At 49.1% G+C, this 23,083-nt stretch overlaps 1 protein-coding gene across 1 annotated transcript; it reads left to right on the top strand.

The window, feature by feature from the left end:
• Nucleotides 1–5,450: 5,450 nt before the first annotated feature.
• Nucleotides 5,451–10,078, top strand: GINS3 (GINS complex subunit 3). Its single transcript, XM_027685335.1, has 3 exons — nt 5,451–5,669; nt 6,217–6,450; nt 9,078–10,078. The coding sequence occupies exons 1-3, from the start codon at nt 5,496–5,498 to the stop codon at nt 9,306–9,308; spliced, it is 639 nt and encodes a 212-aa protein (XP_027541136.1). The 5' UTR covers nt 5,451–5,495; the 3' UTR covers nt 9,309–10,078.
• Nucleotides 10,079–23,083: the final 13,005 nt, after the last annotated feature.

Genomic DNA, 23,083 nt, shown 5'->3' with positions numbered 1-23,083 from the left:
AAGACAAAGAATAATCTTTTCTTTAGAGGGGAAAAATTTGCAGATTTTAGCTTGTTTTTACTGGAAATATCCTGGAGAGCTCAGAACCCCCCCCTCCCAAAATTTAGAAAGTGAAGCTTATATAGCAACCCACCCCTGTCTCTTCCTTTCAAACAGGTCATCAGTTTCTAGTTTTTATGTAATCTCCCAAAATAAAGCTTTCTTCTGTGCACAAAGATTGATTCATTAGATGTTTTTGTCTCTGGGCATTGAGCAGCCTTTAGCTGAATAGAGTTGGAGTTCATGCAACTTAATTGGAAAAGCATAATTTCCAACATCTCCCTAGGATATTCAATATGAATGGTGAGACACAAGAAAAAGAAATTGCTGATGTTTAATATTTTGTGCCATGGAAAGCACTCATTGTTTTGCTCAGCAGCTTGAGTACTTTACAGGTGGGAAAGAGTCTCCCTGTCCAGAATGAACACAGGACTTTTCTTTCACCCTCATCATGTGAGTGGATGTGAAAGAAACTAAAACACATGTGAGTTTTCTACTCACATCATCACAGTCACCCTGAGACACCAAAAGTTTGAGAAATCTCAGCACTTTAGAATTTATTGCAGATACACAATTCTGCACAGTAACCAGCAATTTCCTTAATTTCTTGCTGAAGGCAGTTATCACAATTACAATTTTCCCACACTTCTAAACAAAAACAATAATAAATTGTCATCTAGGGAACTCCAAATGTAAGAAACACCAACAATTTTGGCAGCCCTCCCAACTAAAGCATAACAAGTTTGAACAACATGGCACCACTCCTTAAAAAAAGAAATCTTCTTCAAATGCCTGCTGCTGACTTAACTGTGATTTTCCACTTACCAGAAAAACTACACAATGGTTAAAAAAGCCCTGGAAATTGCTGAATCCACTCCCACATAATAAGAGTGAAGGACAGCTGGGAAAAATTTTGAGAGTTCTAGAAACGCTTCTGTTCTGTCAAAAATTTTGTCTGCAATGCCAGCTGAGGCATCTGGTTTATCTCATGACTTCAACTCTCCTTTTTAGAAAGTGCTTAAAAGATTTTGAAAGCCATTGTACAGGCTGGCCAGAGACCCTGCTGCCATTGCTGCCCTCTGGCTGAGAGACCCTTGGCATGTTTGGTTACCCTAAATCCCATTTCATCTGTGGCTGTTCCCCTGTCTGCAAAATGTGACAACCCACAGTTCCTCCAAGTGGAAAGCAATGATACTCTGAAATGTAAATATGAATATGGTGTATCATTAACTCTGTTTCTGAACCTCTTACGTTTGCAGATAAATTGAAGAGGAAAGTTATTTTCTTGGTTTAACTACTGGCTTGTGCTGCTACCCCTTTTCCTGTTTTCCTGTTTTATTTTCTAGTACAATAAAATTCTACTGGACTGCAGAATCTGCCTCTTGGAGAGCAGTATTTATGTATATGAGGTAACATTGAAATCCCTTAGGATAATCCCGCTGAAGCCAATTGGTTTACTCGAGTTATACGCCCGTATTTGCACAACAAAGGGGTTGCAAAGGCTTGTAGCAAAGACAGAGGACGATTTACAAATAAGAACTCCCACTGCCACAGGCAAGTTAACCGATTAGGAAATGCAAATTTGTCGAGTGTAAGTTCCAGGAGGGAAAAGAACTGCTAAGTAGCATCAGGAAGGCCGGGGGATGTGGGTGAAGGATGTGTGCTGGAGTGTGTTGCCCTCCAGTCAGTTGTCTCATCTAGGGGTGTTAAAGCCCCTGACAGCATTTCTGATTGCTTAATAACAAATGCAAACAAGAAAAGCAAATCATGCTATAATCATCTCTACCTGAGAGGGGACAAAGACTCAAGATCAACATTAGTTTGTGCTGTGATTTAGTCTAGACTGATGATTCCTCTCTCTCTTTGACCTTAAAAAGTAAGGTGAGGAGAGGTCACAGGGAGTGGTGCTTCCTTCTCCCATCAACATCCTGCAGCTCTTTCTCTTGACTCCACATATTTAATGTTATTTAGATCACCCACGATGGCACCATCAGCTGCCTCTGTCATAACCTCATCTGCACAAGCTGATGTGACACAGCTCAGCAACTGTGCAGCACACACAGACATGAACCTGCTCTCATGGAAATCCCTAGATGGAGCAGGGAACATAATTATGCTTCCCTGAATTTATCTGATGTCAAATTGGCTGAATTTTGTGGTATTGAGGATTTAAGAAGTACATAGATGAGACACAACAGCTGTTCCTCAGTTTCTAAGACTTTACTCTGTCCCATATTTTGCAATCCTCTAATTTATCTACTGTACCTTGAAGTAATTTGGGTTTTATTCATCACAGCTCAAACTTAATTCTGTAACACTTTGGACTATCATTGCTCAGTTTTTGGCATATATCAGTTATGACACAGGATATTCCTTTTCCTTCAGGAAGGTCTTGAAATCATATTTATGAAAATATAATATGATTTAGGATGCACATTTTTATACTAAGATTCACACACAAGTGTTCTCACAAAAGAACAATTCTTCAACTGATTTTGCAGGGAATGTAAATATCTTTCCTTCTGTGTTCTTTCAGCTTTACACAGTGCCTCAGGCTTTCCACACCTCTGTGCTCATTTCCCTGTCACACACCACAGGCTGAGGCATCTTGGGACACAGGGAAATAGTGCTTTTCTTTCTTCTTTTTCCAGATATCTTAGTTCTGCATATTCCTGGAATAGGCATATTCCACTTGCATAGTTCTCCTCACTCCCAGTGCACACTTTCATATTTAGCACAGAGATTTGTTTCCTAAACCTCATTAAGCAGGGAATATTTTTACTAATCCAATTCAGCAAATTATAATTTTATCAGAACTGTCCTTTAGAAAGAGCTTTTGGAAATTGCCCTGCAACTCATCTGGAAAATGTGCACAGATAGAAGGATTTATTTTCCAAACAGAAAGACTCAATCTCTCATTTAAAAAAAAAACACAAAACCAACACAGGACAATAGTTAATGTTGCTGACTTTAATATAATGTCTGTTTTCTGAACTTAGATAAAAATTCAGTATCTTACAAGAAACGACCTTTACATTAAATCTCTCTGCAGGAGCACACCTTGCCCTTACCAGTGTTGTCAGTATTTAATGTTCCTGACTAGTGGGAAAAGGGGACACTCTGGAATCAGCAGTGTGGGGGTGTCACACTGACAAACATGTGCATAAATTTCTTCTTTCCTGAGCCTATGCTAAGGAAATTTTCCTGTCAAACTATTCGGGAGCCACTTTGGGAATCCCACTCACACCACCCCGGACTGTCCCTGCTGGGACTGAAGCCCCTTCGGAGCTACTTGTCTAACAGATTAAAGGCATTTAGATTTTTGCAAGCCCAGCACACCCCTGTTCACAAAAAGCTCAGCATTTCTTTGTTGGCTGGACTTTTATAGCACAAACTGCACCTAAGGGACACATATGTGACGGAAGCACATCATCCTGAGGCCTCAGTCTGCACTGTCTGCGCTCTGTTTTCCTTAGAATGAAATAAAATGGCACGAGATTTAATAAACTGGTTCAAATTTTATTATTTTGCGTGGGTTTGACTTTGATGAAGGTATTAAAGTAACTAAAGGATGCTAATTAATGATGACAAAACAATAACAAATCACAGTGGATCCAGCTTCAGCAAATAGCAGCAGGAAGAATGCTGAGGTCTTAAGAATTAAAAGATAATTAAAGATGCATTGGCTTACGCCTTAGTCATGGACTGAAAATGTCATTAAAGAAATCATCAAACCACCCATAAATAACTCTCTGATTGTTTTTCAGGGAAATTGTCAGGTATTTCAACTCTGCTCAATTGTCTGTTTTCCTTCCTTGGCAGAAGAAAGACTGAAATGTTTACTGGATTATTTAAATCTTATTTAAATGTTATTTTATAGATTATTTCAATGTTCTTTTATAGACCACTGTCTACAGAAAGAGTAATGTTTTCAGCATATATAGCTTAGGGAACAGCAAGAAAACTTTAATGTGATGAAAAATGAACTAATTTTAAAGCAACAAAACAAGGACAAAAAAAGAAAAAAGCACAAGGTCATGTTCTAGTATGAAGTAAAATTCAGATGAGAATGGAGGATAACCACATTTTTTTATGCTTTTACAACCAAACCCAGGATTTAGCACAGTGTGTTTGATTCTGCCATCCAAATGTGACTTGAGTGTATTTTACAGCACTAAAATAAATTACTTTGGGATGTAGCCTCCCCTTGAAATCCAAGGTATACACAGCTCATCAGTACTGCCTTCTGCCTGCTCAGCACAGCCACATCCGTCAGCCGATCATGTGCTCTGCAAGATCCATGTCCGTAGTTGCCAAGGGGAAAATTGGGCATAACCAACCCCACGGGCAGCATTTGCCTGGCTTTCCGTGGGCTCACTGGTGAGTTCACACGAATGAAGGTGTCCCTGCACCTTCCACCATCCCAGGTTGCTTCAAGCCCCATCCAACCTGGCCTTGAACACTTCCAGGGATGGGGTGGCCACGGCTTCACTGGGCAACCTGTGCCAGGGCCTCACCTCCCTCACAGGGAAGAATTTCTTCCTCATACCCAATCCCATCCTTTCCTCTGCCAGTTTGAAGCCATTCCCCCTTGTCCTGCCCAGATGCACCTCCAAGACCCCGTTTTCCCGGGGCTCTGTGGCACAGCAGGTTGGTGTGTGGAGATGGATGTGCCCACCTGCAGAGCCACTGGAGGAGAGACAAGTACCGTGGTGCTGAGCGGGGGGATGCCAGGACACGGTGCTGTGTGGATCCACACCTCCAGCTCCATTCCCAATCCAATTCCAGTTCCTTGTCAGATTTTCCCCCATTCCTGATCCTGGCCCTAATCCAGTCTGATTTTTCCCCCATTCAGGATCCCACCCCCAGACATGTCTGGGTTTCCCCCTATTCCCGACCCTGGTCTCGATCCAGTCTGGGTTTCCCCCCATTCCAGATTCCAGCCTCAATCGTGTTTGGGTTTCCCTGATTTTGTATTCCAGCCCCAATTCAGGCTGGGTTTCCCCCATTCATGATTCCATCCCTAATCCATTCCCCCATTCCTGATCACAGCCTCGCTCCAGTCCGTGTTACCCCCATTAGAGCTTCCAGCCTCGATCCAGTCCCGGTTTTCCCCCATTCCCCATACCAGCCCCGATCCAGGCCAGGTTTCCCCCATTAGAGATACTAGCCCTGATCCTCACATTCATGATTCCAGTCCCAATCCAGTCTGGCCTTCCCCCCATTCTGGATCTCAGCCCCGATGCCGTCCGGGTTTTCCCCATTAGAGATTCCAGCGGCGATCCAGTCCTTGTTTTCCCCCATTCCCGATCCCGGCGCGCTCCAGGCCGGGTTTCGCGCATTGCCCGGGGCCGCGCATGCGCAGTGCGGGCGGCGGGCGGTGCCGGGCGGGCTGCGCGGGAGCCCCGATCCGGCGGGTCCCGCTCCCGGGGCCGCTCCCGGGGCCGCTCCGGGCCATGGCCGAGGCGTATTTCCCGGTGGGCCCCGGCCTGGGGCTGGAGGAGAACTTCCTGTCGCTGGACGACATCCTGATGTCGCAGGAGAAGCTGCCGGGGCGCGCCGAGAGCGCCCTGCCGCGCCTGGCCCTGGCGCTGGGGCAGGGGGCCGGCAGCGCCGAGTCCGTCCCGGAGGTAACGGGGGACGGGGACGGGGATAAGAACCACCCCCGGGGGGATACGGGACTGCCCCGGGGCCGCCGCCTCGCCCCCACCTCGTGTCCCACCCCCCAGCCCCGTCCGCCCGCAGTTTCCGCGGTCACTGCAATGGAATTGATGCTTCCCGCTACTTTTTTAAAAGTTATTTTTACTTTTATCATATGCACTTTGTACGTTTGGTTTTGGTTTTTTTTTGTTTTTGTTTTTTGGGGGGTTTTTTTGTTTGTTTTTGTTTGTTTGTTTGTTTGTTTTGATTTTTATTTTTTTCCCTTCTGGTGTTTAATAATCTGACAATTATTAAGCTGTAGAGCATCGATAAAACCCCCACTTGCCGAGTCTTGCAGTGATAACATCCCTACAAGCGTGTCTGTTTTATGCTGCGGTCACAGCAGACTGTGCCGGAAACAAAACTGTGTTTCTGTAATGCTGGATCTTCATTAATGAAGTTCATTGTCTGTCTTTGGGGCTGCTTAATGTGTATTTTCATGGAAAGCGCAACTTTTGGTTTCTCTCGTTCCTCCAGGGATCGAAGCTGGAAATCCCACTGTGGCTTGCTAAAGGGCTACATGACAGCAAAAGGAGAATCATTTCTGTGGAACTGCCAAAGATCTACAAGGAAGCCTGGAGGACAGTGTTCAGTGCTGATGCCAATGTGGTTGATCTGCATAAAATGGGGCCCTACTACTATGGGTTTGGCTCACAGCTCCTGAATTTTGACAATCCGGAGAATCCTGAGATAGCTCAGAGTATCCTGCAGGCAAGTATCTGAACTAAGGCTTGAAATTTGGTTTTGCATTCTTCTGTCTTCCTGTTTTTCCCAGCTGCTCAGCAGTCTTCAGGAAAAATATCCTGGTTTTATCCAAATGACTTCTGGACTGATTATGAGTTTCTAGATCAAGCTGTAGGATGACCCTCTTGCCTACTGCTGGAAGCTTCAAGTGCGCATCCAGGAGTGTAACTTCAGCCTAGAGTTCCTGCCCTGTCAATATGGTGTTTCAAAAAGTATTATAAAACAAAACTAGAGAAGATGTAAGGTCATTTAATTGTGCCTGTGCTGCAAGGCAGAATGAATTCACTCACTGTTGTTTCAGTTTTTCTACCCTGTTTTTAAAGCTGTGTAACAATGAGACCTCACACTGCTCTGGGCCATCTGTTTCAGTGCTTCTTCACCCTAATCATAGAAGGTTTGCTCTGATGTCTAAACCAAAGCTCCTTCACAGCAATACAAGCTCTGTTCTGTTTGTCTTGCACAAAGTAAATGCTGAGGACAGAGTATTCTCTTCCTTCCTGCAGCAGTCCCAGTTCATTTGATATCTGTCTGTGGGTCGTGTTTTCTAATCTCTTATTGTCCTTATTTCTGGGATCTTTCCAGTGGATCTGCATCCGCTCTGCCATGCCCTGAACAGCACAGTCTGGTGCTCAGGACTTGTGCTGATGAAAACAAAAGGGTTACTTTGTGAACTTTTTAGGCTGTGATGCTCGTTGTTCATCGTGGTGCAGCATCTCGTTTGTCACGATGCAGTGACTGCTCTGTGGTTGGTCTGCAGTCCACAGTGAGATGATACAGGTTTCATACACAGACAATTGTTTCTCTTCCTGACTTTGTACAATTCCCTATTTCTGCCTTAATGCAAAACCTCGTGTTAGTCCTGGGTGAATTACATCCTGTTGTTTTTACACCTTACTAATTTGTCAGGATCGTTACGAATTAGGAGTTCTGCTCCACAGCATGCCTGCAGTCACCCCTCCTCCTTCTCCTGCATGTTATTTGCTGATTTAATAAGCACAACTTCTATTCCTTTAGTAAACTTATTAATTAACAACTCAAACAATACTCGGTTCCAGATAGACCCCCGTGGAACTCCACTCATTATGTTCTTCCCTCCTGACAGGAGCTATGGGTGATGGTTGTCTTTCCCAACCATCTATGGGGTGGCCTGGCTAAATCTTCCAAGAATGCTCCATAACAGATACCCCTCCACTGTTTTCCTCCCTGTGCAAGCCTGGCATCCTTCCACAACAGGAACCGAGGCTGGTCCCTCGGAGTTTGTTCTTGGCAAGTCCACATTGGCTGTTACTCTTTTATTCTCTTGCAGAAGTTTATGTATAGTCTGCTCGTTCCATTATGTTTCCAGCAATTGATACTGATGGATTTATAATTCCCTGGCTCTTCCTTCCTCCCTTTCCATCTCCCTTTTTCTCTTTTGAAAGATAGATACCCTCTTTGCCAGCTTCCGGACTTCAGTGCTCCCTGAGCTTTTAACCATAACCACTAAGAGCTCTGACATCTCTTCAGCCAGGTCTCTAAGTGGGCTGGGGATGATTGCTGTTGCATTTTTTTTTCATTCTCTGTGCTTTGCATTAAGGCTGATGCAGAGAGGCTTTAAAATGCTGCTGTTTTCTTGGAATTGTCCACTGAAAACGTGCTTTGTGCATTGAGGAGGTGACCACGCCTTTCCTTGTCTTTTCTCCTTCTGCTAATGGGCATTTTAGGAAAAAAACAAAACACAGCAGAACTCATTACTTATTGACAGAAAAATCAAAGCACACAAGGTTTTTGCTTTGTTAAAAGCAAACAGGAGGGGAGTTTTGCTGACTTGAAAAATGAACAAACTAAAAAAAAAAAACCCTCTTTGAAATATTCAGGAACAATAAATGCAAAATATAACTATTTGGTGACACAGTCAAAGTGAGAGTTATTAATTTATATTTCTCCTGTAAGTTCTGATGATTCTAAAATCAGCTTCTGAAATAACACAGCACAGTTTTCAAAGAGTTTTGACCCTTTCTTTTTTCACTCCCAAAAATAAAGACAGAGAGGGAAGTAAAAATCCTTAAATGTCTTGTTGCTTAACTTTTGAAGATGATATTTATAAGCAGTAGATTAGGGTTTTTTTGACTTTTGTAACAGTTAAGTGTTTTTCTAGCATAATTTTTCTAGCATACTGAAAAAACCCACTTTTCAGTGGCATTTTGGCTGAACTGCCAAGTTGTTCACAAGTTGCAGCCTGTACATTCCTGCAGCAGCTGCTGTGGCGTGAGATTCATTCCACCCTCTCTAAAGCAACTTGTGAAGTGAGATGGAATGGATTGCAAGTGCGTTGTGCCCTGTGGTCTCCTCGAGCCTGTCGTTAGGAAGCAGCCAAAATCTAATTCTGTGTTTGCTTCCCCTCCAGTGTATCAGGCCCCTGCTCTCCCAGCTCAGGCACGACGTGGTTTTGCCTTTGTATCCAAGGTTAATAAGCGCTGGTTGCAGACCATGGGCTAGTTGTGAACTGGAGCCTACATTTTTGGCTTTTCAGTCTTGAAAGCTCAGGCCTGCAGTGTTTGAGCTGAGGGGGCCTCTGTGTTAGCTGTCAGTAATTGTGTTTTATCACTTTTTAGACGTTCATCAACCGTTTCCGTCGCATCATGGACTCCTCTCAGAACGCCTACAACGAGGACACGTCGGCGCTGGTGGCCCGGCTGGATGAGTTGGAACGAGCTTTGTTCCAGCTTGGCCAGAAAGGGCTGAATGATTTCCAGTGCTGGGAAAAGGGACAGGCTTCCCAAATCACAGCTTCCAGTCTGGTCCAGAACTATGGGAAAAGAAAGTTCACGGAAGCAGATGGTTAAAAGCCTGAAGAACATGAAGTGGGTGACACAGAGAGATTTGCAGCCTGTCTGTCACAGAAAAGTGAATCAATCTGGGGAGGGGCAGGCTCCCTGTCCATTAATGGGAATTCTCTGTAGCATCTTTGGATGGGACTAGTGCAGATTTTAAAGGCAGAGGGCAAGGGCATAAAAAATAGATCACATCACATCACTGAATAGCTTTACAGCTTACTCATTGCACTCCTGAGGATTTGCAGATACAGTGTTTGCTAGGTGGCTGAAAGGCTGTGAGAGGATTTTCTAAAAGGGTAATTAATATTTATTATTCTTCCAAATTGATGTTTACAATACCAGATCTGGAAGAAGTGTAATTTATGTATCTTGTCTTGCCCTTCCCCTTCCAACCTCCTGGAAACAGGTGTTGATTTTTTGAACAGCTGTTTCCAGGTTCCCTGTTCTTTGGAGAGCCCCAGTGATGTGGAAAAAAATGCAGTGCAAGCAGCATTAATTTTTTTTTTTCATTTCTTACACACTGTGGTGGAACAGGTACTCTTTGTGAGGCAGGAATGTTTTGCTGACTTCTTTACACAGTGCCCTGGGGAAAAATACCTCCTCAAACCCACATAACAAGTGGCAGCACAGGTCTCATGTGCTGCCTTGTCCTCTCTCTCCCTTTTTGACTCTTGTGACCTTGGTGCTGCACAGGGTAGAGAATGTTCCTGTTTGATGCCAGTGGCTTTTGTGATGGATGTGTTTCTGTGAGGGGTATTTTAGAGGAGACAGCAGAAGGCAACAAAGAGTCAAGTCTGGACCGGATCAAAAGCAGCAACTTAAATGGAAATTTTCCCCCATTATCAGCCTCTGAGCTATCTGTTTTCCCATGAGAAATTCTTCTGATTACTAAATTTGGTTAGTAGAAGGGACAGAGCAAATGAACCGAGTTTCCTTCCTTCTGATCCATCTAAATAATCCTAGCAAAATGACCCTAGTAAGTGTCATCCTTGCCAGTAGAAGTGACTGGATTTGGAACTTGCTAAACAGCACAGTGGTGGATGCCCTTAAACCTAGATCATCTGAAGTCCCACTGGATTGGAGACAGAAAACAGATGGTTATGTCCATAGGACTTGGTTCCTGCAGTCTTCAGGATGGTTGTCCTTTGGAAGCAGGTATGAGACATCTTATGGGTGCTTCTAAGCCTCTGTAGAAGGTGGACCTTGCAGAATACTTAAGTGGAGGAGCCAGATCCTGATGATACTGAGCACTTCCTCTTCTGTGGGAGTTACTGGGAGGTGACACCAAGATCCAAATCTCTGAGTTGTTGTTACTGGACTTGCAGATGCACCTGGATATCGGATGCTTCAAACAAGTACAAAGGGTGCGTGGCCATTCCTTGGCCAGAGAAGTTCAAGCTCAGCCTGTGGAGGTGGTGAGAGGGGACAGTGTTCTGGCTTCACAAACATCTTGGTGACTCCACCTCAGCTGTCCTGCCACAGGAGACTGATTGGAAACTGTGCCTGACAAAAGTATTTTAAGTATGTGGCAGGATCAAATGCTGCTGCACTTAATGACTTAATGGCACATAATAGCTTATGCATTTTCATGAAGCTTTTGTCTCTTGTCCATTTCTGAATTTTTATGCTGAATAAATATTTTGTAAGGAAATGCTTGTAGTGTGAAAAGTCTGTTGCTAATCGTCCTGCAGCAGAAAAATCAAATTGAAAAGTCCAGGTCTTTTATAAAGTGTGGCCATGACAGATAATGCAGTCCTGCTTCTATCATTGTTCTGCTCTTGCAGGTGGGGAGCTACATTTGTGCAGTCATGTGAGGGTGGAAGTAATTCCTGTCTGACTTATCCCATGTGGGTCCTGGCTCTTTGCTCAGGTTGTGGGAGAGACTCTGCCAGCCAATCAGTGTGCTATTGATTTTATAAATTACATTTTTTAGGAACACAAGATGGACTGAGATGGCTCCATGTTACCTCGACTTTGTTGCAGAGTGGTGGGTGGGAGGTGGGAATTGGCTTCCATAGACTTCATGTACCATGTCAGAGCTGTGCTCAGTGCTGCAAGGGAGGCAAGTGTAAGTCCATCTGTGACAAGAAGCTTTTTTCAATTGGTTTCACATTAACTTCTTGTAAAACTCTCAGCTCCTCTTGTTTATCTCCTCTGTGTGTTTTTCTCAAGCTGAAGTGGCAGCTGTGGAGGGCTGATCCCACTTAAATACAAAGAGCTCTGCAACCAGCACAGACACACACAATTTCTCACCTATCTAAATTACCTTTTCACAAAACATTCATGTTTCTTCCTTTATCTCCTTTGCTCTACACAATGTCTTAGTTTGTCCCCTGGCATTGATTTATTTTCGGGTTTTTTGATTTATTTATTTTGCTCCTGCCAGCCTGGGAGCCACGGGTGGTGTCATCTGGACCAGCAGCAACCAGGAGGAGCAGCAGGAAGAAATGTTCTGAGAACTGACATACTGTAACACAACATATTATTTTTATGAGAGGCACAGTGGTGGCACCCAGCTGAATTAGGAGCACAAGCCTTTTTGACCTTTATCGGTGATTTCCTACCCATTTTTTGGTAACCAGACATTACAAAAGCTTCATTCATGGAACCAGTTACTTAGCAGAGATGTGATGTGATTCAGTAGAGGCAGTGTGAATTCACAGTGTGAATGCTTTCTTCACACAGAGCTGCCTCTGTCCCCAGATGTGCCTTTTATAAAACACATTGTCCAGGAACACAGCACATGGCACAGGAGTTGATGATTTTTTTAAATAAACCTAGCTATTCATCTAGCACTGCCTCTGCCTGGCAGGAGGCAACCCAAAGCTGTTCCTTGCCTCAGTTTCTTGGCAAGTGAAGGCAACACTCCCTTGTTGAGAGTGTTTTGTCCTCTGGTTTGTAGGCAGTGCTGCAGCAAATATGCCAGCCAGATTTCCACTGCTCTGCTGCATCTGCCAGAGCTCAGATGCCTGCTTGATAAGTGCTTGTCAGAGCTAAAAGATTCCCCATCTCAGAAATCATTCTGGTTTCCTTGGTCAGTCCCATTAAACCCTTACTGCTAAGCTTCTTCAAGGCTGCCACATATCTGATAACTTTTAAGTGCTTTTCCCACTCTCTGCTCTTCTCCCCTCCCCTGCAGGATGGCCAAGTGGGCAGTGCTCAGCCCACAGGTCTGTTTTCCTGATCGTGCCTGCACAGCAGTGCATTTCCTAGAGTTGATGGGGCCTGAGCACAAAATCCTGAGCAGAACTGTCGGGACTTTTGGGCAAAAACTGGTGCAAGGATAACAGACTGGTCTGGTTTCATCCTGTCACACGAATGAGTAACGGGGGAAGGTCGTGTGTGCTCCAACTTAGGTCTGATAGATTTGCTTTGCAAGACTTGCTTTGGGAGCTGAACTCTGGTGGGTGTAACCTGCTGTGTTTTGTGCTGATGAAGCAATCTAATTCAAGTCTGAGCTTAAGCCATTGGCTTTGTGCAGGTCCCACCACAACTGCTTTTGGCTGTAGGTAATGAGAACCCTATTAGGCCTGTGAGATTAAACTGGGTGCCTAAGTGGCTTTTCTGTTGCATCTGGCAGGCAAAAACACAAGTCAAGTGAGATTCAAAGCAGAGTTTTAAGTCGAGCTGCCTTGTCCTAGATTTGAGCATACGAGAAGAGTGGATGTCATGGTTGGCAATGAAAATGAAGCATTACTGCTTGCTGCAGAAAGAGGGAAGTGGGGAGAAAGCTGGCAAGAAAGAGTAGCTAGGGAAGGAGATGGACAGACACTTGGCTGTGCCCCTTCAGCTGGTGTGAGATGTGCTGAGCACGCAGTGTCCTGGGGACTACCTGAGAGAGGGCAGGACTTGCCCCATGCTGGAGCAGTCAGTGCTCCAAGGGGCCCTACAGCACTCTGGTGAGCTGTGGAGGTCTTAGCACCCTGGCTTCTGCTGTTCTCTCCTTCACAAAGTACTACTTGCTTATTCCTCATCTGGAAAGGCCAGGAAGTGGCGTTAGGATTGACTCTGTGTGTGTTTAAAGGCTGTGATTCAGAGAGATCAGAAAGGCAAGAGACCAGCAGGTTGTCCTCTGTCTGCCAGCCTGAGCCCAGTGCTCAACACATACTACCCAGAAATTCCAAGCCCTTCTGCCAGGGACAAATTTACTGTCCATTGGTGGATGGAGATGTGCTCTGCCTTTGGCTTTTCCCGTTTCTACATGTCCTGATGACTTTACTGGGACAATGACAGACAGGGAAAAGAAGTAAAGCTGCATCTGCCCTCTTTTCCCCACCACTCGTTGGAAGGAGCTGTCCTGGGTGCCAAGGGGCAAGAAAAGCAGCCTTGGAGAAGTCACCACCCACAGTATCCCTGGAAGCACCTGGCCATAGGAGCAGTGTGCCTGGAGAGGCAGGCAGCTGCATGGAGCAAGGCAGGGAATGTCAGCCACAGCAGATCCCTTTGGGTCTGCTTGGGTAGGAGATGGGAGGTGAGAAGATGGGAAAGCAGGGGAGGAAGGGAGAGGGGGAGGCTCTCAGGAGGCAGGTCAGTATTCAGTGTGGTTCCCCATCATTTGAAGGGATCCTCAAGTGCCTCCACTTACCATTGTAAACAGTGTAACATCTCGGGAAATAAACTGCAGGTAGAGGAGAGAAGGAGGCAGGAGCTGGAGAGAGTGAAAAAGAACCCAGAGGGGGCTTTAGACAAGGATTGAAAATGAGGGAAGAGGAGGCAGTGAGCTTCCACCTCCCCTGGGCACTGTTTCCATCGAGTGTGCTTGGTTGGTTTGCTTCACAGAGGAAATTGCTCTTGGAGCCTCTTCCCCGAGGGCTGGCCAGGCTTCCCTGTGCAGGCTCCAAGCTCACTGGGATCCTGCCAGAGCCGACCCCAGGCTGCTGCTCCCGGGGGGCTGCTCCCAGGGGAGCAGAGAGGCACAGGAGCAGTGGCTGCCCCCGGACCACTCCTCGGCTGGTGTGGAAGATTACAAGGGGTGGCACAGCCCCAAAAAGCCAAGGCATTTGTTCTGATTTTCGAAACACTTCATTAATGTCATTGACAATACCAGCAGGTTCCTGAGATTAGCATGCTTCTATTTTTGAAGAGTTATTCCTCGTGGCAGGCTGCCATGCAGTGCCAGTGGCCTTAGTATCCTTTCTGTCTGGATTGGCAGGACACAGTGGTCTGTTGCCTTTCGTTAGCCTTTGTGAGGAGTTGCAGCTCTTTGCAGTGCTCCCCCACACCTTGGGGAAAATGTACCTTCTTCGGGTTTCTCAGCTAAACCTGTGCAAGGCAGGAATCCCTTGTGTTTTAGGACAGAAACCACTTTTCCTCTGCTGGGTTGAGGTGAGGCACGGGCAGCAGCTGGGCTGAGCAGGGTTTGGGGTGTGAGGAGCATGCAGGGACACAGATGGGGTTTGCAGAGTGCAGTGTGTTCCACCTCAGGGTGCTCTCTGGTTGGGTCTGGGTGCAGAGTTCCAGGCACAGCGTCTCAGGGGAGCAGCACATTGTGCTGATGCAGCAGGTGAGGGATGGGGCTGCCTTGGTGCACGTTCCTGGGCAGGGCCACATCTGCAGCACTGCATCCTGCTGGGTCAGGATGTGGCATTGCTGAAGTCACGGGGAAAGCAGCTGGCATTCCCTGAGGGAAGGTGAGGTTCCTCTGCTCATCAGCTCAGCCCCTTTGGAAATATGACCCACGGAACCTGCTTCTCTCCATCTCTAACTGGAAGGTGTAGGAGTGCAGCAGCACCCCAGGACCATTTCATACTGCTGTTCCCTTCTTAGTGTGTCTTTAATGCCTGATGTTGTGATACCAGAACTGTGCTGGAGTCATGGCACTCAAATGCTCTGCGTGCTGCTCTTGTCTCTGTTTCAGGCTCAAGTTCCTCTTGACAGCTACTCATTAAAACCATGTTACCTTCAATTAGCCTAAGAAATGGAGGAGGGACCTGAAGGGTGAAAATTGCTTTAAAGCTTGGAAACTGTCTTCAGTTTATGCTGGGATCCTGTAAATCAGTGAAAAATAGCTTCACTCTAAGAAATACCACTTTTCCTGCAGCTGAGCTTGAGAAACTGCAAGACAAGTCCCAGGCTTACTCCCCTCAGATTTCTCTGTGCCTAGGAACAGGACAGCAAGGACTTCAGATGAGTTTCTTCCCTTCACCTCTCTTACAAACGTGAAATTCCTGGGTTTTGGGTGTTTAACTGACACCTGGGGGAGTGGGAGCTGGTGGATCCTGCAGCCCCTTTCCTAACTGCTCTTTGTGCCCATGGGTGGCTGAATGGCCACTTTTACTATTGGGGCAGCTCTGCATCTGGGGTCAGGGAGTGGAGGGCTCCTGAGCATGGCAGGGGAGCCATGCACAGCCCCTGGGCACCATTAACAAAGTCACTGGTGGGAGTCACCCTTTGCAAAGACTTTTAGAGAAGAGCCCCCCCTCAGCTGTGCTGGTGGAGACCCAAGGAGTGCTGATGGAGTGGAGCCAAACCTCCTGGGCAGAGCTCTACTCTACTGTACTGCCCATGAATTTGGGCTGGCTCCAGTGGAACCAGCAGTGTTACCCCAGATTTGCACCAGATCAGCAGGGTTCACTGCAGTCATGGTGGATTTACTAAGCCTGGAGGCTGAGCTGTGATTTTTCCTTTCAGTTTGGGCTCTCAGGTGCACAAATGGAGCTCTAACTGTGTGGCTGTGAGCCTGTCCCTGCTGATGCAGGCAGAATGGGGTGAACAGATCGTGGCCTCCCTGGATGGCCAGGCCTCCCCTGATGAGCACTGCTCTGGATTCACACCAGCATCCTCCAAGCGAGCCCTCCCTGGGGATGCAATGGCATTTAACTGAGCAATACCACCCTCCTGGAGCTCCCCTGCATCCTGGCTGACCAGGCTGTGCCCAGCACCCTGGAGCTTCAGCTGACTCAACAGGGCAGGACAGCACAGGAAAAGGAAAATCACTGCGAATCAGGCCTTGGGAACAGCATCTGCTTCATGGCAGAGACCGATTTAATCTCCTGAGCAATCGCCTCAATTGTAGAATCAGCAGGATGCTAATTAATTGAGAGGCACTCAACAACAGCCACTGAGATCCCTCCTGGCTTTAAGTGGAACCCTTTTGGGTTTGGCAATTGTGGCTGGCTGCTCTCCTAGCGAGAGGGTCTGCCCTGGGGCCAAAGCCCTGTGTGGGGTGTCTGACACCAGTCACCCCGCTGCTGCCCATCCCTCTCTGCTGGCTCTGCCTGGGGCTGGGGTGTCCCCACACCAGTGAGGTGATGCCACAGCCGTATGATCCATGGAACCCCTCACCCTGCCTCTCCCTGTCCCCTTCAGCCTGGAGCTGGCCCCTCACCTCCTCTCTGAAAGCCCACAAGCCGATTAAGCCCAGCATGTTAATTGGCTGTGACAGCTCATTTAGTGTCCTTGCACTCAGTTATTGATGGGGTGCGTGTGATCAGATTCACAGCGAAGGTCAGTGCCAGGCTGGGTCAGAGCCCCCTGTCTGGTCCAGGCCAGCATGTGGGATGGGACTCCAGCAGCCCTGCCAGGACCAGCTGTAAACCAGCAATTTGGTCACACAGGCAGCAGCAACATCAAGGGTGATTTTACCCCGGGAATGTGCAACCCCCCGACTCGGGAGAACCTGGAGAGTGGAAGGAAAGTGGGTCTGGATGGGTATCTGGCACCCACTGGTGCAACCCACCCTTTCCAGGGCTGTTCAACACAAGGATTGGATGTAAAGCCCCCGAGCTGGGGGCCAGGGCAGCACCTGGTATCCAGCACTCCCTAAACCAGCTTGGTGACTTCATCTTAGTTTTGTCTTGTGCTTCTCCTACAAGGGCCAGGGATAAAAAGGGGACAAGCTGCCAGGGAGTTTGATGGAGGCTCTCCAGAGGGGAGCAATTGTTGAGTGAAGAGGCAATGAGGGATTGTGAAGAAAAACTGGTGGGTTTTGGTTAAAAGCTCCAAGATCCTGGCTGAGGCACTCAAAACATACTGAACGTGCCTTTCCAAGGAGCTGGAGAGCTGAGGGAGGAAGGTTTATGGTTGTCCCGTGAGCCAGGAGCTGTGGGAGGAAGAGATGAAGACCTGCTTCTGGTGGAGAGAGTTGTGTTGCAAAGGGTTAAAGTGCTGTCCTGGGACAGTGGTGACATGCCTTTAGCCAGCCCTCAGCCTCTCTCCCAGCATCTGCCAGCTCTGTGGCCCAAATGCAGTGCAACAGGAGAGTGCATTAGTGAGAAGTGGGATGAAATCATTAGGATTGATGGATCTCCCCAGAGCCAGAGGTATTGATCAGCTGAGGGCCAAGGAGAAGGTCAGGGGTGCAGGCAAGGGGACCTGGGTGGCTGCTCCTGTGAGAAGGCTTTTGGGACCAGCAAGGAGGAAAGACTGCAAGTGGCTGCTCGGGCCCCTCCAGCCACCTTCTCCTGCCTGGGCAAGGACTGTCTGTGCTGGAGCCCTTCCTACGTGAACTGTTCTGCTCTGCTGCATCCCCCTCCCGACCCAGGCACCCCTGGAAAACCCATGATGCTCCAGACTCCTGTGACCTGAGGAAGCCCCCAGCCCTCCAGTCCTCCTCCCACACCCAAGCACAGGGAATTCACTCCCCCTCTGGTTTTGCCCAAGGCTTTGCTGTCCCTCCTCTGTGACAGACCTCCCTTGTCTCTGCCACCCACTCAAGAAGCTGGGCCAAGGCCCCTGCCTGCCTTTATTTTGGATGTGCTGATGAGGTCCTGGGAGTCTGGGCAGCACAAACGGAGCAGGCTTTGCTTGCCTGGATCAATCTCTGCCTGCAGAAGCACAGGAGGGCCAAAGCCACCCAGGGCTTCTGTGACCATCTGCAAGGCTCCCTGAGAGACCCCCTCAGGGACATCTGTATCCAGCCAGGCAGAGGTTTGAGCTAGAGCAGCTTGTTTTCATGGGTAGCCTGCAGGCAATGGGCTGCAGCTTGAGCACAGAGGGGAGAACCCAGATCCAGCCTTGTGCAGGGATCAGCAGCATTTTGCTATCTCAGTGGGAGGCTTGCTGAGCTCACCTGTGCTTGCTTCTTATCTTGTACTATTAGAAGACAAATATAATCTGCTTTAAAAAAATCTCCTTGGCCAGACTGAGGGCCTCCACACTCCTGGGAAAGTGGTCTGTGTTCTGAGATCCAAGTGCCCTCAGCTGCTGCCACGTCCTGGTCTCACCATGAGGTGACTTTGACATGTGCTTGTGGGACTCCCTGGTACCCAGGCAGGAGTGGGACCCCCTCCCCAACTCCTGGCCATGCTCCACATAATGAGCCAGTGGAGCTGCAGCCCATGCACGCCTGTCCCGTGTCCCCAAAACACACTTGGAGATTGGGGAACTGGAAACTCTTGAGAACAGTTGAATCTTCCCAATCCATCACCCTGCCCTTAAACCATCACAGCAGTTTGCAGCCAGAGAAGTCAGCCCTTGGAAAGGGCATTATCCCGTTCTCCAGGGGAAGGAAAGGGTGGGCAACTTTGCTCCATTGTGACAGATGCTGTGCAATTGAAAATGCTGATTAATGCTGCCTTTGAGAACGTGCCAGCCTCTGGCCTCTGAAGAGAGAGACCCTGCTGTCTCTGCTCTGTCCCACGCCTATCAACTTGCTAAACACACACATGCCGTCACTCTGAGCCCCGGGCTCGGCTCTGCTGACAGGTATTTATTTAAAGCCTGGCTTGGCTCTGAAGTGCAGCCGTGACAGAAGCAGCACAGCAGGACCAGGCACTGCTGCTGCTCCCGTGGCTGGGAGGAGGCGGGAAGGGAGGGAGGGGGCTGCTCCAGAGAGATGGGCAGGAGGTTGTCCCATGTGCCCAAAGGCAGCCCAGAAAGTCACAGAGGGGCTGTGGGTGTGCTCTGGGGAATGGGACCTCCAAAAGAGGTGTCTCCTGTTGGTGGGTGGCTCTCCAGACCCACAAAGGGAACACCTAAGCTGAGATCAGAGCTGAGCAGCTTCATCACCGGGAGAAGGAGTTTAAGTCAGTGCAGTGCTGCACACACGCTGTGGGCACACTGTGCTCCAGGGCCAGGCACCTTCCTCTGTAAATCAACTTGGCTCTGACGTGCTTGGCTGATCAGTGCAGCTGATGGACCCAGACCTTCAATTCCAGACAGAGGTGCCTGTGCAGAGGCAGCTTTGGAAACAGCTGACCGTGAAGTCCCCAGGGCTGCCTTGTTCCTGGCCCGAGTGCAGCTGAGCCATGGGAATTTTTCTTGGCTGGTTGTTGGGCTTTTTTTTTTTTCTTCTGGCTTTTGGACAAAATCATCCCATTGCCCTGAGGCAGAGGGGTTGTGAGCACAGGGAAGAACAGGGCTTGGAAGAGCAGCCATCCTGCAGAACTGCTGGGAGGTTCAAGCAGCAAAAAGGGGGGGGACTCAGGGTTTAAATGAACAGAGAAACTTGAATGGGGCCCAGCCCTATTAGAGGGACATAGGAGAACATCTCGTTAGGGCAGAGCCCGCAGCCAGGATGGAAAATTACTGGTAGCCCAGTGTTTGGAGGGCAGGAGGCAGCCAGGGGGGACTGGCAGCTCGCCAGCCCCAGCACATGCTTTGTGGGGCATACAGGGCACAGCTCTGCCCTGCACCAGGTCACGGAGGCTGTGCTCCCTGTCCTGGGCTCGCGGGCTGCATTGCAGGGAGACAATGCTGAGCTCCCTGCAGGATTGTACCTTCCCAGGCAGCTCCAGTGGAATGTGTGGTGTCAGGCTGGGGAGCAGCAGGGCTGGCTCCTGTCTGCCCCTGTCCCTGCCTGCAGCCCGAACCCTGAGCTCACACACAGGCAGTGCCACAGTGCAGCCTCCCCTTGTCCTGCATGAAGCTCAGCAGTTCTGGGGGGACCAACATGTCCTGGGACCAATCTGGGAGCTCCGGGCAGGGTTTGAGGTGTCTCTTTTGAGGTGCCCTGCTGTCATTCTAACTGATTATTTTGGGGCTAGCAAAGTGTGGGCCTTTTGCTGCCCTGCAGATGTAAAGCCAGGGCAGACTGTGCCTGCCCTAGGGGTGGGATGCCCATCCTAGATGGGATGCAGGATGGGGCCCATCACCAACAGCTGGTGCTCCAGCGCTGCTGCCTCCAGCCCAAGCCAGCCTGGTAGCTCCAACACTATGGCCATGGCTCCAGCATGTGATCCCATGCCCATGGAGCAGCTCTAATTAGCAGAAACCTCTTCCTCAGCACAAGCACCTCCCCACAGCCACCAAAGTCACACTCTCACTGCTTTGTGCGCAGTGTTGGTTTCTGGGAGATGGCTCCTGGGCGTTTTTGAAAATAAGTCCTTGGGATATATCTCACCAACTGCTAATTCTCCTCTTTTGAGCAGCTTCACTGAAACAGCCCATCAAAGGTCCGGGGCTGAGCAAGGCAGAACCAGAAGCCACATGCTCCAAACAATGTGTTTATTTAAGGGCAACAATAAAAACATCACACTCACGCACAACTGAGGCTAAATTTAGCTCTGACTCCGCTGCACATCGTCACTGGGCTGCGTGTGCCTCGGGGAGGAACCGAATCCCCGAAACCCTTCGATACAGGCCATCGATCCCACTGATCCCCTGCACAGCCAACACGGGCAGCCAGCACAGCTGCCCCAGGCTGCTTCTCCTCCTGGCCCCAAATTAGTCCTGTGTGCGGCACAGGATGCAGCCTGGGGCTGTCAGATGTGTGTCAAACCCTGGCCTGTCTCAGGGCTTGGATTCAGACCTCTGCTTCCCTTGCTGGTCACGTCTGTGGTCCCTCTCTGCTGCTGGCAGCTGTGTGCTCTGTCCATCACCAGCTTTCTCCACAGGACGGGTCCTTGTGGCACTGCCAGCACTGGGTGCCACTGTGGGGAGGGTGGCCAAGGGGTGCAGAGGTACCTGCAGTGGGGTTAGGCATCCCAACTTGGTTCTGCCAGGTCAAGACAGCACTGTGCTTCTTGCAGCAGGGGCTCTGGGGAGGAATGGGATCATTCTGGAACATTTTTGTTAGAGTTTTATGGACTTTTCCTTCTTTTTCATAAAATTTCTCAGGGTTTCTTCCAGAGCCCTGCCACCTCCCTCTTGCCATCGATGGCATCAATGGGTTCAGCAGTTCTGGCCCCTCTGCCTCATCGCTTGCAGGTGTGACTGGTGAGGAGGAGATAAATCCCAAGCATGAAAAATGGTTTATTCCCATAGAGATCCCTGGCAACTGAAAGAGAAGGAGGTTTAAATTTGCACAATGTCAGGAAGATTTGAATCCCTGACCAGTTCAGAGGAAATGCCTTGGCTGCTGGACCCACAGAAGATGGTGAAAGGCAGCCCTGGATGCAGGGAAGATCTGGCCCCATTTAAGTGCTGGGAGCTGGGCTGGCTCCTAGATGAGGGATTAAAGGGTCCCTGAGCTCCCTGACACCGTGGGCTTTTCCTCTCCTTGAGGTGAGAGGGCGAATGCAGCCTGGATGCAGAGCTCCCGGTGACTCAGCGGGAGAGGCTGAAATCAGCTGAAAACTGGTCGCCATCCAAAAAGCCTGGGACAAGCTGTTAAAACGGATGTACCGGGGATGGAGATGAATGTCTGCATGGGCAGACCTTCCTCCAGCCCCTCAGCAGCTGTTTGTAGGATGAGCTGCCCACGGCCACTCTCTCAAGGCGCCCCGTGAAAGCAGTGAAAGGTGCCCCGAAGCAGAGGGGTTTGTTGCCACCGTGGCTGAGGAGCGATGAGGCTGAGGTCTGATTCAACCCAGGTGCTGAGGAACCAGGCACACTGAGGGGAGGTGATGGGGTCCTCAGTGGTTCCCCATGGGGTTGTTTTGGGAAGGGCCAGTTTTGGATGGCATGTTCTCTGCAGTTTCCTCAGGCAACTTGGGAGTGGAGGCTGTTACATCCCTAACTATGGGGAAAAAAATGAATTAACGTGATGCCAAAGAGGCACAGAGGAAGGAACAGTGGCAGAATGGGTCTGCTCAGCTTAGAAACAAGTGGAATTCAGCCCTTGCTCTAGGGGCAGGCTAGGACCCTCTATCCTCACTGGACCAGCTGTCCCAATTCAGAGCAATTCAAGTGATTCAGAACCTCCTGATCTGCCCCAAACAGCTGCCACCCAACACCCCCAGCATCAATATAAGGAGGGGAGTCATGCCCCCAGTCATGGCCTTCACTCTTGGGTGTTCCTTCAGACTCCATGACTATCACCATCTGCACTCCCTGGCACCTCCAGACCATGACAGCCCTGCTGTGGTGACCCTCACTGCACAGGTCCTCCTTATCCCAGGACCACCGACCCCCTTGACCATGACCACCCTATGCTCAGGGGAACCTGCATTCCCATGCTCCAGAGGACCCTCAGGTCATCTGTGTTTCTGTTCCTGGATACTCCCAGGCCCCTTGTCCTTCACGGCCCCACTTTCTAGGGCTCCCTAGACCCCTTAGCCACAATGGCTGTGTTCCAGGTATCACTGTTGCAGAGGCCCCTTCTTGCCCCGGGTCCTCCCTGAGCATCTTGATTATCACCACCCCCTGCTCTCGGGGAGACCCAGACCCCGTTGTACCCCAGGCTCCATACCTGGGGCTCCCCAAGGCTCCCACTGTGCCCTGCTCCTGCGACCCTATGACCACAGAGACCCGTTGGTCCCATTTGCCATCACGGTCCAGCTCTGGGACCCACATGGTACCCTACAGGGTGACGTGTGCCACCCACCCCCACAGCGTCTATCACTGCATCTCCCGTGAAAACCCCCGCAGCCTCCATCCCTTGTGTAACTTCCAGGGAGCCTCCATCCCTTGTGTAACCCTAAGGGAGCCTCCATCCCTTGTGTAACCCCCAGGGTGCCTCCATC

Source organism: Neopelma chrysocephalum, unplaced genomic scaffold (genome assembly GCF_003984885.1).
Source record: "Neopelma chrysocephalum unplaced genomic scaffold, ASM398488v2 Primary Assembly neopelma1_68b, whole genome shotgun sequence".
NCBI lineage: Eukaryota > Metazoa > Chordata > Aves > Passeriformes > Pipridae > Neopelma > Neopelma chrysocephalum.
Note: the sequence above shows the minus strand (reverse complement) of the source record. Positions and strands in the feature narration are given on the sequence as shown.